This window comes from Mus caroli, unplaced genomic scaffold (genome assembly GCF_978045245.1).
Source record: "Mus caroli unplaced genomic scaffold, Mus_caroli_1 scaffold_19, whole genome shotgun sequence".
NCBI classification, from domain to species: Eukaryota; Metazoa; Chordata; class Mammalia; order Rodentia; family Muridae; genus Mus; species Mus caroli.
The window spans coordinates 65,953,746-65,970,947 of NW_028227274.1; the positions used below are offsets into that span (position 1 = coordinate 65,953,746).

Sequence of the window (17,202 nt, forward strand, 5' to 3'; positions counted from 1 at the left end):
CGCCGCCCGCCGCGCGCTCCAGCTTCGTTCTGCCCTGCGCGCAGGCAGCGCGCTGGACGCCTGCAGGACCGGAAGGACCCGAAGGACCCGGGTCGATCGCGAGTTGCGCCTTCTGTCCTAAGGAGGTGGCCTCGCTATCCCGGCGGGCGCTCAAGCTGCTCCCACGCCCACTGCAGTCATGTTCGTTCCCTGCGGGGAGTCGGTCCCCGACCTAACGAACTTCACACTCCTGATGGTGAGTCTCTACTTGAGTTGACGCGATCGCCACCCCGACCCGGGAAGAGCCACCTGGCCTTAGGAGAGCCGGGCACATGTTTCTGCTTCAGGCTTTTAGCTTGCAAACAAACAAACCTGGAAGTTATCCCTAGAGGCAGCTGTCCGATTAGCATCTTTGTCAGCCCTATCAAGGCCTGTCTGCTAGCTGAAACTTTCGTTGCCTGTGACCTGTAGCGATTGTAGATTGCGGATATATTGCAGTATATGTATTGCATATATATTGCAGATAGTCGCACCGGGGAATCCCTAAGTTTTATCCGTGGAAATGTTTTTATGTAGTTTGGGTCCGTATTGATCTAGACCATCAATTGCGTTAGAGAGCTGATCACAGCCTAACAGGCAGTTGTGGAATGATCCTTGTTAAGTCATCCCGACGTGCTGGTCATCAAAGTTTACAATGTAGCTAGGAACATCAGTAGATCAGTAAGAGCAATAAATAAGACAGGAGATTGAAAAAGAGAAAGACTTGAGATCATGGACCTGAGGAAGACTGGGAGTGGTTTGACCAAGCCTGTATTCCCAGCACTCCGATTGCAAGGCAGGCTGAAAAGGCAGCTCCAGGCCAGCCAGAAGGACACCCATCCCAATAAATAAGCAAATCAACAAGAACAACAAAACTTTAGGGGAAGGGGCTAAAGAAAATGACTCAGTACTCAAGCCTGTCTGGCTTACAGAGGATGGAATTTTTAGAGACTCACAATGGCTCATAACCAGTTCCAGGGTCCCTGACACCTCCTTCTGGCCAACGAAGGTATTTGCACTCATGTATGCATGTACTCACGAGATAGACACATCATTTCAAAGCGTTTTGGAATTTTAAAAAGTTGACAGGAAAAACACAAGGGCTTTTGAGCTTTTAGGAAAATTAGTGACCAAAAAGATGGGCTTAGGATTCTTAAAAAAAAAAAAAAAAAGCTATCTAAAACAGAGGTGCATATTCCTGTAATACTGCAAATTTAGAATGACCTGTGGTGCGAATAGGCTTGAAGCCTTGTGACCTACAAGGCAGCAGAAGAGAATGTAATAATAAAAGGAGAAAAAGGGGGACCCTCTTAATCAAGTATCAAGCAAGTTACAATTTGGGAGTGACAACACACAGATGGTCAGGTGGTTAAGCAGTTACTAGTGAAATGGTGGAAAATGCCTCTTGGTTGAGGGGGGAGCGGTCATATGGAGAGGAGGCGTTAGAGCAGTGGTTCTCAACCTGTGGGTCGCGACCCATCCTGGGGGCCCTAAGAACATTGGAAATACCAGATGCTTACATTACTATTCATCACAGTAGCAAAATGACAGTAATGAAATAGGAACAAAAATAATTTTCTGCTTGGGAGATTCACCACCACATGAGGTGTTAGGAAGGTAGAGCCACAGAGGTGGGGCATATGTGTTCACAGATTAATTCAGAGGTAAAGCTTATTTTTACACGGTAGTGGACAACTGTTAGAGAATTTTCGCTCTGTAGACTCCTGAGAAGGGAGGGTATTATGTGATATTAAAAGTACACTTCTAGCCAGGCGTGGTGGCGCACGTCTTTAATCCCAGTACTCAGGAGGCAGAGGCAGGCGGATTCCTGAGCTTCAGGAGATGGCTCAGTGAGAGCTTGTGTAGCTCAGGCTTGAGGAACTCACATCACTGGCATTCAGGGAAAACCAGTGTGGGCCATGCTGGTCATTAACACCAGCATCGTGGAGAGCAGGGACAGCAGGGTCACTGGGCCTTCTTGGTCACTAGTTCTCGGTTCAGTAAGAGATCCTGTCTGAAGGGAGTAAGACCATAATAAAGCAGCCAGACAGTGGTAGCGCATGCCTTTCATCCCAACACTTGGGAGGCAGAAGCATGCAGATTTCTGAGTTCGAGGCCAGCCTGGTTTACAAAGTGAGTTCCAGGACAGCCAGGGCTACACAGAGAAACCCTGTCTCCAAAAACAAAAACAAAAACAAAAGACCATAAGAAAGCAAGGTACCCAGACCCAGACCCAACATTGTTCCCTAGGCTCCATACAAGCATCTGTTCACTCAATAGGCAGCTACATTTGCACACATGTGCATGTGCCACACAAAAGATATTTTGGTGATAAATCAGTACAATTACTTATATATTGGACATAGTAAAAGAAAAGAAACGAAATTTCTGTTTTAAGCAAACAAATAATATAGCTCTTTAGTGAAATACTAAGTGTCAGGCGGAAGTTTAGCTTTGTACGTGCTGAATGTGAGTGACCTGTGCCATAACTTTGTGGTGTGTCCAGTAGACTAGCATTCTGAATGCCTTTGTGGGGTATAGGTAAGACATTTGGCACTTTGCAGCCATGGGACTCTGTGTGTGTGTGTGTGTGTGTGTGTGTGTGTGTGTGTGTGTCTAATATGGAGAAATAGTCACTCCAACCTATAGAGTAAGATAGATAGATAGAAAGGTAGGTAGGTAGATAGATAGGTAGGTAGGTAGGTAGGTAGGTAGGTAGGTAGGTAGATAGATAGGTAGATAGATAGTATAACAGGTAAGCTGCAGACCACCCAAGGTTTGCTGGCTGTTCATACCTCGGGGCCCTTCTACTGCTTTTCACTACCTTGAAAATAGTGTTTTCACCTGTGGCTCTCCACCCTGCCTTTTTCAAGTGTGTAGCCATTTGTCACCTTCAGTAAGCCTGTCCTTCATCATCCTACTTAAGAGTGATATTCATGCACAACACTGTATTCTTTCCCAACTCTTCTGTCTGTCTGTTTCACTGTTTATCACAAATGAGCCGCCTCCTTCGTAGAAACGCCACAAGGGCAGAAAGTTTTGTTTTCTTTTGTAAGACAGTCAGTGTCTTGCTGTGTGTCTGAGCAAAGCATTCCGTACTTTTGCTACCTAAACTTAAAAGTGCTGCTAACTTTGGTGATCTATAGGGCATATCTTTTCTATTTCAGCCAGCAGTATCCGTTGGAAATGTTGGCCAGCTTGCAATAGATCTGATTATTTCTACCCTGAACATGTGTAAGATCGGTTACTTCTATACTGATTGCCTGGTGCCGATGGTTGGAAACAATCCATATGCAACTGAAGAAGAAAATTCAAATGAACTCAGTATAAATACTGAAGGTAGGTCTGAGGCGTGCTTTCCTACCATGGAGGAGTTAGTTATTTGAGATGGAGTCTCACTGTATAGCACAGGCTTTTCTGGAACTTGTGGCCCTCCTGCCTCTGCCACCTGAGTACTGGAATTACAGGTGTAAATGATTGTGTCCAGCATCAGTTCTTTTAAACCAGGTATAAACTCTCAGGGCCAAAGTACAGTGACACTATGTATAAAATGTTATGTGCTGGGGCTGGCTCAGTAGTTAAGAGCACTGACTGCTCTTCCAGAGGTCCTAAGTTCAATTCCCAGCAATCGCATGGTGGCTCACAACCATCTGTAACGGAATCTGATGTCCTCTTGGTGTGTCTGAAGAGATTGGCAGTATATTCACATACATAAAATAAATAAATCTTTGGGAAAAAAAAACAAACAAAAAACAAGCCCTAAAGGAAGGAGATCCAGGACAGCATTGGAAAGGGCATAGAGCTTTTATGTTTTTCCTTGTGTACGTTATGCTTGTGTGGTCATTCATTTGTTGTGGGAAGTGTACACGTGTGGGAGACTGGAAGTTGACATCGGGAAGTCTTCATTGAGGCAGAGTCAAGTAAACCTAGAATCCAATGATACAGCTAGTCTGGCTAGCTAGCTTGCTCCAGAGGTCTCCTGTCTTCACTTTCTGAGAGGTGAAATTACAGGTGAGCCACCACATCCACCGTGAGTGTAGATACGTCGCCTATTAGTCACGGATCTCTAGATCAACAGAACTGATAGAATGAATATATGCATGATATATTAGAGTGGCTGACAGGCTGTGTTCTGGCTGGTCCAACAATGGCCGTCTCAAAGAAAAGGCAGAGAATCCAGGAGTTGAGTCCATGAAGCTAGATGCTCTAATATCAGCAAAGGAGTGCCTCAGCAACAGGATAGATGAAGTTGCCAGCTAGGGGGAGGGCAAGCAGGCAAAAATCAAAAGCTTCCTTCTTCCATGTCCTTTTATCTGGGCTGCCACCAGAATCGATGCCCAGATTTAGGGAGCATCTTCCCACCTCACAGGTGTGCCTAGCTGCTTGGGTTTGAGTTGACTCCAGATAGAGACACTTTGACAAACAAGATTGGTCATCACATGTGTGTTCTAAGGATATAACTCTGATCTTCACACTTGAACACCTGTCCGAAAGCTTATATTTTTATTGTTGAAAACATTTAAATGCAAAAGCTTTTGCAACTCAAATAGTATTTGTCGTATTAATAATTTTTTTAAGATTTATTTATTATATGTAAGTACACTGTAGCTGTCTTCAGACACTCCAGAAGAGAGCATCAGATCTCATTACAGAGAGCCACCATGTGGTTGCGGGGATTTGAACTCAGGACCTTCAGAAGAGCAGTCAGTGCTCTTAACTGCTGAGCCACCTCTCCAGCCCTAATAATTTCAACCTAGCAGCTTGTTCACTGTATTCTGTCCTGTGACCTTCTTCTCTCCTCCTCTTTGTAGTGTATTCCTTACCGTCAAAGAAGCTGGTGGTGCTTCAGTTAAGGTCCATCTTTATTAAGGTTAGTATGCTTGCTTTTTAAAGTTCACTAATGTATGGTGACAGAACACTGTCATTAGCACTAAGAATCAAGACTAATTTTATTATATTGTTTTATATACTTAGGAAAGAATTTTATAATATTTATAATATTTCAGGTATGTTACTATCATTTCATTTTTACACTGAAAGAAATTGTGGATTATTCATGAGGCTTAACACGTTCTCTGCAGGTAACTCTGCAGAAAATTTTTGAGATGTGAATCATTTATCAAAACATGTTCTAAGCCAGGCATTGGTGGCCCCCTGCCTTTAATCCCAGCACTCAGGAGGCAGAGGCAGAGGCAGGCAGATCTCTGGATTGGAGGCCAGCCTGGCCTAATACAGCAAGTTCTAGGACAGCCAGGGCTACACAGAGAAACCCTGACTTGAAAAAAAAAAAAGAAAGAAAGAAAGAAAGAAAGAAAGAAAGAAAGAAAGAAAAAGAAAACTCACAAAACCTCTAATCGCCACTGCCCAAAGGAACAAAAGTATAGCTGTCACTCTGCTCCTTCCAACAGAGATGCCCTCAATGGTCTAACCTCCCTGGAACCCTCAGGCTTCCCAGCTCAAGATGAGTCAACGCACAGCCCTTTACCAGGGCCTGGGAGACCCTGCCCAGGTGTCTGATGAAGTAGTCTCTAGCCCCACCTGTCTATTCCCTGTAGCTGCACAGAGCAAGGGACTGCATAGGAACATGGCCATGATTCGGGGGGTTCTGTTGGCAGCTGCCCTGCATATCCAGCCTCCAGACCCACTCCGCCTGTGGTGGTCCTCAGACACTATCTGTTCAGGAGGTCAGAAATTCAGAAGGGTCTTGTTTTTGTTATTTGAAACCAGAGTCTTCCTCCCTCCTGTTTCTGTGTGTAGCTAGGGTTAGAGTTGGCCTCTCTGGTGCTGGGATCACAGGTGCTCCTGGACAAGCTCACTTGCCTAGTATATTTCATCTTTAAACATTCACATGGCTTTGAGGAATAAGGACAGGGGCTGGGACTCGGGCTGAGCAGTGGAGCACTTGCCTAGCACGTGTGTAGACACGAGGCTCGGGGTTCCGTCCAGTCATGCGAAGAGGAGTAGACATTAGACAAGGACAGCCATAACTACAGCACCATTGGCAACCCTGACAGCATTCTTACTGACGTGGAATGTCATCCGATGTCTTTAGCTCTCCTCAATTCTTACCAAAAATCTTTTCAGTCTTAGAAGCAGTCAAGGCAGCCTTGCTGTTTCGCAGTTTCATCCTGCAGTCTTTAACTGCCTTTAGCTATTCCCCTCCTCTTCCCATTCTTCTCAGTATTGATTCCTTTGCGAATCAAGGGCAGATAATCGTTACGCTGTGTCCATCTGATTAGTTCCTTGTGATCGTAGTACAATGAACTTTATACCTTGTAGATGTCTATGTAGTTAGTTTAGTACATGAGAGAAGGGACGTTTTCCTTAAGATAGAGATCTACATTCTTCACAATTTATTTTATGATTGTAAAGATAGTTTAAATCAAAGTAAGTGGATTTGACAGTCCTGATCATTTCAATGTCAGTAAGTCCTGCCACTCACGGTCCTGTGAGGTTGGAAGGGGAGGGGTTACATAGGTTAAATTTACACTCTGAAACCTCCAGTTGTATTTCTCTCTGCTCTCTCAATGGCATGTGAAGTATAAATCGAAGTCATTCTGTGAAAAGCTGCTGGCCTGGGTGGAAAGCAGCGGCTGTGCCAGGATCATTGTTCTCTCAAGCAGCCATTCGTATCACCGCAATGATGCCCAGCTGCGCAGGTATGTCCTGGCCTTTGTTACAGTTCATACGGTGGGCATTTGTCGTGTATAGAGTGTGTGCTGTGTGGTGTGATTGTGCTGGAGACCAAACCCAGGGCCTTGCACACTCCAGGCAAACACTCTACCATGATTCTCCAGAGTGAGTTCTTAAATATTAAATGAGACATAATTTATTAGAAATAGAATTAGGGGCTGGAGAGATGGCTCAGCGCAGTTAAGAGCACTAACTGCTCTTCTACAGGTTCTGAGTTCAATTCCCAGCAACCACATGATGCCCTCTTCTGGTGTGTCTGAAGACAGCTAGAGTGTACTTACATATAATAAATAAATAAATCTTTAAAAAGGGAGAGAGAAAGAAAGGAATAAAGAAAGAGAAGCTTTTATATTTTATTACAGATTTTGGAAAACATTATATGGACTGCTGTCATTATTACTCTAAGATTTGACTTTTGTTTTGTTTTTTGAGACAGGGTTTCTCTGGTAATTGTAATTTTTTAAAAACATAATATGATTTTTTTAGTACTCCCTTCCGGTATCTGCTCACACCTTGTTTGCAAAAGAGTGTTCAGAATAAAATAAAGAGCCTGAGCTGGCTAGAAATGGAAAGGAGTCGGTGCATACCTGAGATGAGCGATTCTGAGTTTTGTATTCGCATTCCTGGAGGTGGAATCACAAAAACGCTCTATGACGAAAGGTGAGTTTCTCAATTTCTGTCTCACTCTTGATTTATACACAGAGTCTCAGGAAGCCCAGGCTGTCCTTGAACCCCTGATCCTCCTGCTTTCACTTCCCCAGTGCTGGGATTGCAGGCCACCGTGCTTCTTTGCTTGCTTCCTCCCTCCTGTTTCTGTGTGTGCTACAGGCTGGCCTTCAGCTTACTGTAGTAGCCCAACTCAGATCCTTCTGCCGCCGTCCCGCAAAGGGCTTGAACTAAAGCATGCACTACCACTCTGATTTATAGCCTCTGTCCTTTGGATAGTGCTTAATCCTTTATTAAAACAGTTACTGAGGAGAAAAAACTTGTACTTTGCTGTTTGTTTTCCGCAGGTTTTACAGCCTTTGGTTGTGCTTGCCATCTTTTACGGTAGTTGAGGTTTTGTAGTGGTACATCTGATTCTTTTCCCTTTGTGTTTTATACTTGTTTGCTGTTCAGAGGACTGAACTCAGGGCATCATGCATGAGTTCATGCATGTTTGCACTCTACCTCCTAGGCTTTCTGTAGAGATCCTCGTCGTTCCCCTGTGTACCTCCAAGTTTATCTAATTGAAACTAACACGAACATCAACTGCACTGTGTCCCTTCGTCACACTGTCAACACATTTTGTCTTTCTGTGCTGCGTGCACACTAACATGACTTTAGAACTATTTTAGATGTGTCTATAGTTGCTTTTGATTAGTCTAGGAATTATAAACTAGAAGGTGGAAAGGAAAGCAAAGGGGAGAACTAGAACACTATCGTATTTCTCTCAGCCTTTCTTCTTGCAGATTGACTTTAGTTTTGTTTTGTTTTGTTTGTTTTTTCGAGACAGGGTTTCTCTGTGTAGCCCTGGCTGTCCTGGAACTAACTCTGTAGACCAGGCTGGCCTTGAAATCAGAAACCCGCCTGCCTCTGTCTCCCGAGTGCTTTGATTAAAGGCGTGCGCCACCTCGCCCGGCCCAGATTGACTTTTCTGTGCGTCCTGTGTCTGCTGTCAGACTCCCGGTGCCTTGGGCACTAACCCGTGTTCCTTGCTTTATCCTTGCATCCCCTCAGTCTCTTCCTCCATCATGTGCCTGGTTAAGTTCGTGGATAACAGAGCCCGGGGCTATGTAAGGAGGAGACTGCTTACAGGAGGGGCTATGAAAGGAGGACGCTGCTTACACGAGGCTTCTGTTGACAGTTCCATGGGTTCTACTCTACATTCTGCTGTGAACAGAGCAAAATGAGCTCCATCCCTGGGCTTCCGCAAAACAGACTTGAGTGAGCCGGAGCTCACCACAGATATACACATCGCTTCCCTGCTATTGCTCAGAGATATTTTAATAAACTTCTCTCACTGGGAATAGTGTCACGTGTCTACAGTCCCACGTTTTGGAGGCTGAGACAGGAGGATTGACAGTTCTAAGCTAGTCAGGGCTACATTGTGGGACTGTTAGGTCAGTGGACCTTCAGCTCAGTTGCTTTCACAGACCCCGGTGGAGTCATTGTAGCTCATACTGTAATGTAAATAACAGCATTGTGGACACTACTGGTGGTGCTTGGCCCTCCCCTGTGCTGCTTAGGCCAGATTCACTGCAGACACATGCACCTTTGTTAACCACGCAATTGGGACAGTTGAAGACTTGCTAAAAGCTGTACCAATTATAAATAGCAGAACCAGATTTCAGTCATGGCCCTAACCTCAGATACTGCACTTTGAGCTCTCTTACTCTTTTCACTAGCAGGATTAATCCCCACACTCAGTGGAACATTAGACTTAATTTTTGATCAAAACATTAAACTTCTTCTTTGTTATTTATGGGTGTTTTATGTTTTTGCCCCTCTTTCCTAAAGTAGGGATTTAACCCAGGTCCTCTGTAGGAACTCTACCACTGAGCCACATTCCCCAGCCCCTCCTGGTTTCTACTTCGAAAAACATTTAAGATTTCTCTCTAAAATACTGTATGAGCATTTCAGCTGGTTTTTCTAGAAGAGTGTGTGTGTGTGTGTGTGTGTGTGTGTGTGTGTGTGTGTGTATCTGACCATACCTATGCACTATCCCAGCGTTCTCTTCTTCCTGAGTACGTACTCTATTCCTAGGACATTTCTTTCAGCTGTTGCTTCCTTGTCTGCCACCCACTCAGCCATTGCCTCACCAGACCCTGGAGACCCTGTGGTCCACATGTTCTCTGGTCTGCCCTGTGCATCAGCAGCTTTGAGTTATTCTTGGGCCTCATTTGGCCTGTCTTCTTTGTAGCCTAGATACTTGTATCAGACAGCTGAGAATGCTGTGTTAAAGTACGATGGCCCAGATTGCCCAGAACAATAGACGTGTTCCCTCTTGCAGTTGTGGAGTAAGTAGATTCCTGTTGATGTAGACAGCTGATGTTTGTGTCTAGACAGCAGAGGGAAGTTCTCTCTTGATGTACAGCCATGATCTGCCTTAACTAGGATTCTCCTTTTAGGACCTCAGTGAGCCTCAGTTACCCAGTAAAGACCCTTTCTCCTGCTTTAGCCACAGCATGATGGATTGTGGGAAGGAGCAATTCATTCCATAGCATCTGCTTATGGTTTCTTAACTGACTGTCCTGTGTGCTCTATCCTGACCAGCTCTGCCCTCCCCACACAGTATCAGCAGGTAGTGGTTGCCACAATCCCCAGATAAAATCTGCCAGTGATTTTATCCAGCACATAATTCCTGCTCCTTAACAGGCCATCCAAGGGCTTCCACAGTCTCCTCACCTGACTCTTTTCCGGTGCTCCGTCCACTCTGCTCTCTGTAGCCCAGTAAACTTTGGCAGGACAGGTCCTTGAAGGGTGTCTCTCCCCTGCTCTTGTTCTCTCTTCTTGTGTTCACTTCTACTTTGCAACAGTCCACTCTGGGTTCACCTCTTCTTGCGTACTGATGCCTCCTGTGCATGGGGCACAGCCCTCCTTGAACCCTCCACGCTTGCTTCTTCACAAGTCAAATAGAAGCCCATATCAGATACACAGCCCTCTTAGTAAAAGAAAAAATGAAAATTGACATAAATCACTGCTTTTAGATAATATCCAACAGGCAGCACCTGTCTGTGGTCTCTGAAAAAGCCCTGTAACTGCCCTAACTTTCTGCTGGCAGCTCCCGTCTGCACTGCAGCACAGCAGGGACCGGGTAAACAGTCTCCCAGTCTGCAGTTGAGGGACGAGAGATGAGACACCGAGGCTAAGGCAACGCAAAACGCAAGCAGAAAACCAGAAATAGGATTGTGGTTCTAGCTGTCGGCTCGGGCCTCTGAATTCTCAGCCACATTTGCAGGATGAAATTGCACAAGGCTGGGCTTCTTGGTTGGTCAGTCTGTCAGCCTCTGCCTCTCTTTCTCTGGTGCTTTTTATTCTGTTTCTGAGACAGATCTCACATAGCCTAGGCTGACCCCAGCTCGCCAGTTTTCCTGCCTCCGTCTCCATTGTGCTGGGATTGCCGTGGGTGCCTCTGTGTCCGTGGAGGTAGGGCACATGATTCTCGTACAGATGAGAAACTGTTTTACCCAGAAGGAACTTACTCAACACATCTGCCAAGGGAGACTGCCAGAGCTTGAATCCTGTCATTCTGATTTGTTCCCGTGATTCCAACTGATTCATGAATAACGTTGGAGACAGTGAAAAATAAAATTTGCAGATGTCAATAAATAAAAGATGCACACTTTTTTTTTTTTTTCCCGAGACAGGGTTTCTCTGTATAGCCCTGGCTGTCCTGGAACTCACTTTGTAGACCAGGCTGGCCTCGAACTCAGAAATCCGCCTGCCTCTGCCTCCCGAGTGCTGGGATTAAAGGCGTGCGCCACCACGCCCGGCTTTTTTTTTTTTTTTTTTTTTTTTAAGATGCACACTTTTAATCCTAGCACTCCGGAAGCAAAGACAGGAGATCTCTAGGAGTTGAAGGTCAGCCTGGGCTACATAATGTTCCAGGACAGACAGGGGTACATAGAGACCCTGCGTCAAACAGTACAAGTTATCTCTAGGGAGTGACCTTTCTTCTCCTTACTACTTCCTTCTCTTCCAGTTTTCTCTCACTGCTTTAGATTACTAAGAGTGGAGCGGAGGCTGTGTTTCACACCTGTAGTCCCGAACTTGAAACATGGAGTCAGGAGGGTCAGAAGCAGGGTCAGCTCCAGCTATGGAGCAAGTTTGAAGCCAGTCTTTGCCGCAGAAGACCTGTTAAACCAGACTGTTAATTTCAGTCGCTCTGCTTCTGAACCCACTCTCAGAGTAGGCTTTTGAAGTGGTACAGAGCATGTCTCCTGTGTTCATAGCTAAGGCTAGAGAAAGGCTGGTTTTCCTGAGAATGAGGGAGGCACACACTTGCATATTCCCCAGGCTGTAGAGTGTGTGTAGGACAGTGGGAGGTAAGGAATCTTATGATGCCATGTCTTTTCTTGTCCAACACGAGGCAGGTTGACGTACTACTGTAAGCATCTTGTGTCAGGAGAAAGCAATGAATTGTTTTTTGTATTTCTTGTAGCTGTTCTAAAGAGATCCAGATGGCAGTTCTGCTGAAATTTGTTTCAGAAGGGGACAATATCCCAGATGCGGTCAGCCTTGTGGAGTACCTCAATGAATGGCTTCAGATAATCAAACCCTGTGTAAGTTTTACTCTAGCGAAGTCTCTGTGGTTCACTCTGTGTCAGTTACTCGCATTATGTGTAAGGCAGGCTAAAGAGGTGAAAGTTTGTTCAATAAATTCATATCTCAGCATAGGCTTGAGTTTGAGCCAAACTTTTGAAAATAAGTGAGAACAGTTAACTAACCTGTTACCTCATTGTTTGGTAAACTATTTTGGCACATTATTGAGGTAAAATTTAGAAGCCTATTATTTTATATGAAGACAGAAACTTATAGCTTTGGTTTTCTTAATAATAAAAACCAGCTAAAAAGAGACCAAGAGAGATATTTGATGGTCAGCCTAAGATGAAGTGTCTTCCTGTTGTTACAGAGCGACGGCCCCATGGCGTCTGCCCTGCCTTGGAAGATCCCCAGCTCTTGGCGGCTGCTCTTTGGCAGTGGGCTTCCTCCCGCGCTGTTTTGATCTGTTTTCAGTTTCTCCCTCATCCTGCAGAGATCACAAAAGCGGCTGTTGGGTGTGTGTTGTACAGAAATTTGTGCTGCCCGGGATTGTGTTATAGTGATATATAAAACCTCGAAGCAAAGAGGTTGTAGAGGTGGTTATGTTTGTTATATACAATAAATGTAAATTCTGTACAATAAACTTTATTACCTAAGCAGTTTTATCTGGAAAGTATCCCTTTTGAATCAGTTCTATATTAACTTTCTACTTCTGCTATAATCATTATCACAAGCCTAGTGGAACATATGCCCGAGTTTACTTTACTTGAGAGATCAGAAATCCACAGACTGCCAGGCAGTGGTGGCGCACACCTTCAATCCCAGCACTTGGGAGGCAGAGGCAGGCGGATTTCTGAGTTCGAGGCCAGCCTGGTCTACAAAGTGAGTTCTAGGATAGCCAGGGCTACACAGAGAAACCCTGTCTCGAAAACCGAAAAAAATAATAAATATACTCTTCATTATAAAAATTTCAAAATAAAACAAATGTAAAATGTTCCCTAGTCACTCTTCCTGTCACGTGCCCTCATGCAAAGTAACATACTTCTAGGGTTTCTCTGTGTAGCCCTAACTGCCCTGGAGCTCACTCTGTAGACCAGGCTGGCCTCAAACTCAAGACATCCACCTGCCTCTGCCTCCTGAGTGCTGGGATTAAAGGTGTGTGCCACTATCACCTAGCCAGAAGACAAATTTTAAAACCAGGAGCGATGGCACTTGCCTTACACTTGTGGGACAGAATCAGGAGGAGCAGAAGCTCATGGTTGTCCTTAGCTACACAGCAAGTTTGATGCCAGCTGGGCTACAGAAGACCTTGTCTCAAAACAAAACAGAAAGAAACGTGTTGTTATTTACGATGATATGGATGAGGCTGGGGACACTGTGCCTGGTGAAACAAGTCAAGACTAGCCAAACACTGTGGGAGCTAAACAAGTGAGATCACAGAGCAGAGATTAAAATGGTGCCAGCCAGACGGTGGGCGTTGGGAAGAGGATAAGAACATCTTTATCAAAGAGGAGGCCTCAGTTAGACAGGAGAAATGGTTTTCTCTGAGATACACTGCATATGACGAATATGACCATGTATTGTGCTCTACACTTAACTGTTGAAAGTAAATTTCAAATAATCTTAATATAAAAAATGAGAAATAGGCCACGAGTGGTGGCTCGTGCCTTTAATCCCAGCACTTGGGAGGCAGAGGCAGGCGGATTTCTGAGTTCGAGGCCAGCCTGATCTACCGAGTGAGTTCCAGGACAGCCAGGACTACACCGAAAAACCAAAAGAGAGAGAGAGAGAGAGAGAGAGAGAGAGAGAGAGAGAGAGAGAGAGAGAGAGAGAGAGAGAAATAGTTGAAATGATGGATATATAATTGGCTTGAGTTATTCAATCACAGATTCCATGAGTCATAATCTCACTTCGTACCCCATCAGTACAGGTAAATATAAGTTATCAGTTTACAATTAAAATTAAAAAAATATATAGTAATTCAGTAAGGTTTGAAATAGTTAATAGTTATTTTCCAATATGTATTTGGAATGAAATGAAATTTAATTTTCCACTCCCTCTGGCCTGTAGCTTTAGCCAGTGTCAGATGATTCTCTTTTTCTCCTGCTCTCTACACTCAACATCTGTGTACACTTAACATCTGTGTACCTCCTGGACAGGGCAAGCATCTCACAGTAGCCCTGCAAGCTGTGTGTGCAGCCTCCTTGGTCTTGGCTTGCACAGGTCCTGGGAAGTCCTGGGGATTCTCACTATATTCATACCTGAGGTCAGCTGCTAACCTACACCGATGCTGGTCTAGGCCACCATCACCTCTTTCTTTTAAGAGTGGTCTTGCTCTGACTCCATTTCACTTTCCTTTTTTTTTCCTTCCTTGAGTCAGGGTCTACATCAAAGAGCTGGCTGTTCTGAAACTCATATGGACCGGGCTGTCCTTAAACTCAGAGACATCTACCTGCCTCTGCCACCTGTATGCTGGAACTAAAAATGTGTCCCACCATGCAGAGCTCAGAGTTTTTATAAAATACATTATTAAAACATTCTCCTACTTTCTGTGGGAAATCCCCCCAAAGCTAAACTCCCCTTGAAGGGAATGGTGATGGATCTTGCCAGTCTGATCCTTGAAGGGTCTTCCAGAGCAAAGACAGGAAGGGGGGAGGGGGAGGGCTCTGAAAGCCAGCATGTGGCATGGGCTCAGCCCTGATCCTGAAGAGCTGTCCTCAGTAGTAGTTGTCAAACCTATCCATGTGAGAAGCTTGTATAGGCACTGGGTGGATTGCTGAACTGCAGGACACATCTATTGAGTAAGAGAAGCTGGCAGGGAAAGGCAGGCTCTGTCATCACTGCAAAGTGACATTCTGAGGAAGCATACGTAGTACAAATGGGGAGGACATGAGCCCCACCTACAGGGATCTTGGCTTTTGTGGGTTTTTTTATTTTTGTTTATTTGTTTGTTTTTTAAAGACAGAGTCTCACCAACTTAGAAATTAGCTTAGGTTGGCCTTGAACTCCTTGTTGTGTGCCAAGTTGTCCCAGCTCAAGGGGAATGTTCAGTGGCTGACACGATGGTGCATGCCGCATGCACAGGCTCTCCTGGAGTTGACAGGCGTGACAGTGCACCATAGGTGCAGTATGCATCTGCTAAGGGCATTCACATCTTCACATCCAATGATCATGTTTGAAACTAAAATCTCATGTCCTGCTGGCTCGTGTTTGGTGAGCATTTATTTAGACTGAGTGCCTCCTATGTACAGTAAGACATCATTGACTTGTCCAGCCCCTCATTCTCCTCCAGAAGGACTCCCACCTCCCCAGCAAAACCAGCCTTTTCTCTCAGCAGTGTGTGTGTGTGAGAAGGCTAGTAATAGGATCTCAGTATCTCTTCAATAGCTCACATTTTAAAATGCTTAATTTTTTAAAAAGATTTATCTTATGTATTTGAGTACACTGTAGCTGTACAGATGGTTATGAGTCTTCATGTGGTTGTTGGGAATTGAATTTTTAGGACCTCTGCTCACTACGTCCCAACGATTTATTATTATATGTAAGTACACTGTAGCTGTCTTCAGACTCACCAGAGGAGGGCGTCAGATCTCATTACAAGTAGTTGTGAGCCACCATGTGGTTGCTGGGATTTGAGCTCAGGACCTTCGGAAGAGTGAGCAGTCAGTGGTCTTAACCACTGAACCATCTTGGCAGCCCTAAAATGTTTTTTTGTTTTTTGTTTTTTCGAGACAGGGTTTCTCTGTAGCCCTGGCTGTCCTGGAACTCATTTTGTAGACCAGGCTGGCCTCAGAAATCCACCTGCCTCTGCCTCCCGAGTGCTGGGATTAAAGGCGTGCGCCACCACGCCCGGCAAAATGCTTAATTTTAAAGCCTGTGGTGGCACATGCCTTAAATCCCAGCTCTCCGGAAGTAGAGAAAGCAGATCTCTGTGAGGTCTACAATAGTGAGTTCTAGGACAGCGTAGACTCTGTTTCAGAATAACCCTATTTAAAAAGTAATCTTAATTTTAACCTTTAAAAAAATAATAAGGTTTTGTTCTGAAACTCACAGCAGCCTTGAACTCAATTTGGTCTCCTGCCTCAGTTTCTTGAGTGTTGGAATTACAGGTATAAGCCATCATACCCGGTGGTTATACTGAAAAATTTTTTTAGATGTAGTTGTGAGAATTTTGCTTACATGTGCACCCAAGGTGGAGAAGTGAGCAAACATACTGATGCCAACAGATGCCAACTTCTGGAACATCCAACGAGAAGCTGTGCAGAAGATTGGTATAAAAATGCAGCAGACGCTACCTGGAGGGAAGTCTCTGCTGTAGACCACACCATAAGGAAACTTTTTTTTTTTTCCAGTTATTCGGGACAGGGTTTTCCTGTGTAGCCCTGGCTGTCCTGGAACACACTCTGTAGACCAGGCTGTCCTCAGAGCCTATGTGGAGGAAGTAGGAAGGGCTTTCAAGTTTACTGTGAGGCAGGCAGAGCAAATGGAATAGAGGGACTATGGGTCGTGTTCAGTGTGCAAGTTAAGCATCCAATTAGGGATGTGGATTTAAGGCTTGTGACTCTGAATAGAGATCTGGCCTGGGGTTTAAGATATTGCATGTATGTAATCAACTTCAGTGTATCTAGACTTGTCCAGAGAAGAGACCATCCACAGTCAGAATGTTAAATCCACAGACTGGAAGGTGGAGTCTTTGGAAACAGAACTGAGTGGGGGGAAGGCCAGGGAAGCCTGAGAGTTTCAGGAGTACCCAGTCTCATTACCAGAAGCTGCATGGGCCTTCTATGACTATGGTGTAAGTAAAGATCTTTTGGGGCCATTGCTGGGAGAGAGGGTGAGGGTTAAAAAAAAAAAGTCAGATGCTAATGGGGTGAGGATCAAGAGAGGAAGGAGTGAGTTAAGGGCAATTCTTTCGGCACTGGAAAGACAGCCTGCTGTGCTACTCTGTGGGGCAGTAAGCTTTTAAGGAAGGATAAACTGGGCATACATGTAAGATTTTTAAAGGATGGTTTGAGTTTCTCCAGCTACCAAGTGTCACTGTCATCTGACAATTGATTAGAACACATTTAAAACCCAATATTCACTGTGCACATAGATGGGAACTAAGCCAAAAGCCACAGGTGGGAAGGGACCTCAGGCATCTCTATATGAGGAAATGCTTAGGTTTGGGAATGTGGTGTCCAACACAGGAAGTCGGTGATGTTAAAAGCCTGTTGGGCTTGCTGACTTGAATGCTGACCACAAGGC

The 17,202-nt window shown here is 44.8% G+C and overlaps 1 protein-coding gene across 1 annotated transcript; it reads left to right on the plus strand.

Moving 5' to 3' along the window:
• The first annotated feature begins 57 nt into the window (after window positions 1-57).
• Psmg2 (proteasome assembly chaperone 2) lies at window positions 58-12,611 on the plus strand. The gene is made up of 7 exons (XM_021150754.3): window positions 58-235; window positions 3,186-3,357; window positions 4,830-4,888; window positions 6,559-6,677; window positions 7,198-7,371; window positions 11,855-11,975; window positions 12,326-12,611. The coding sequence occupies exons 1-7, from the start codon at window positions 179-181 to the stop codon at window positions 12,416-12,418; spliced, it is 795 nt and encodes a 264-aa protein (XP_021006413.1). The 5' UTR covers window positions 58-178; the 3' UTR covers window positions 12,419-12,611.
• Window positions 12,612-17,202: the final 4,591 nt, after the last annotated feature.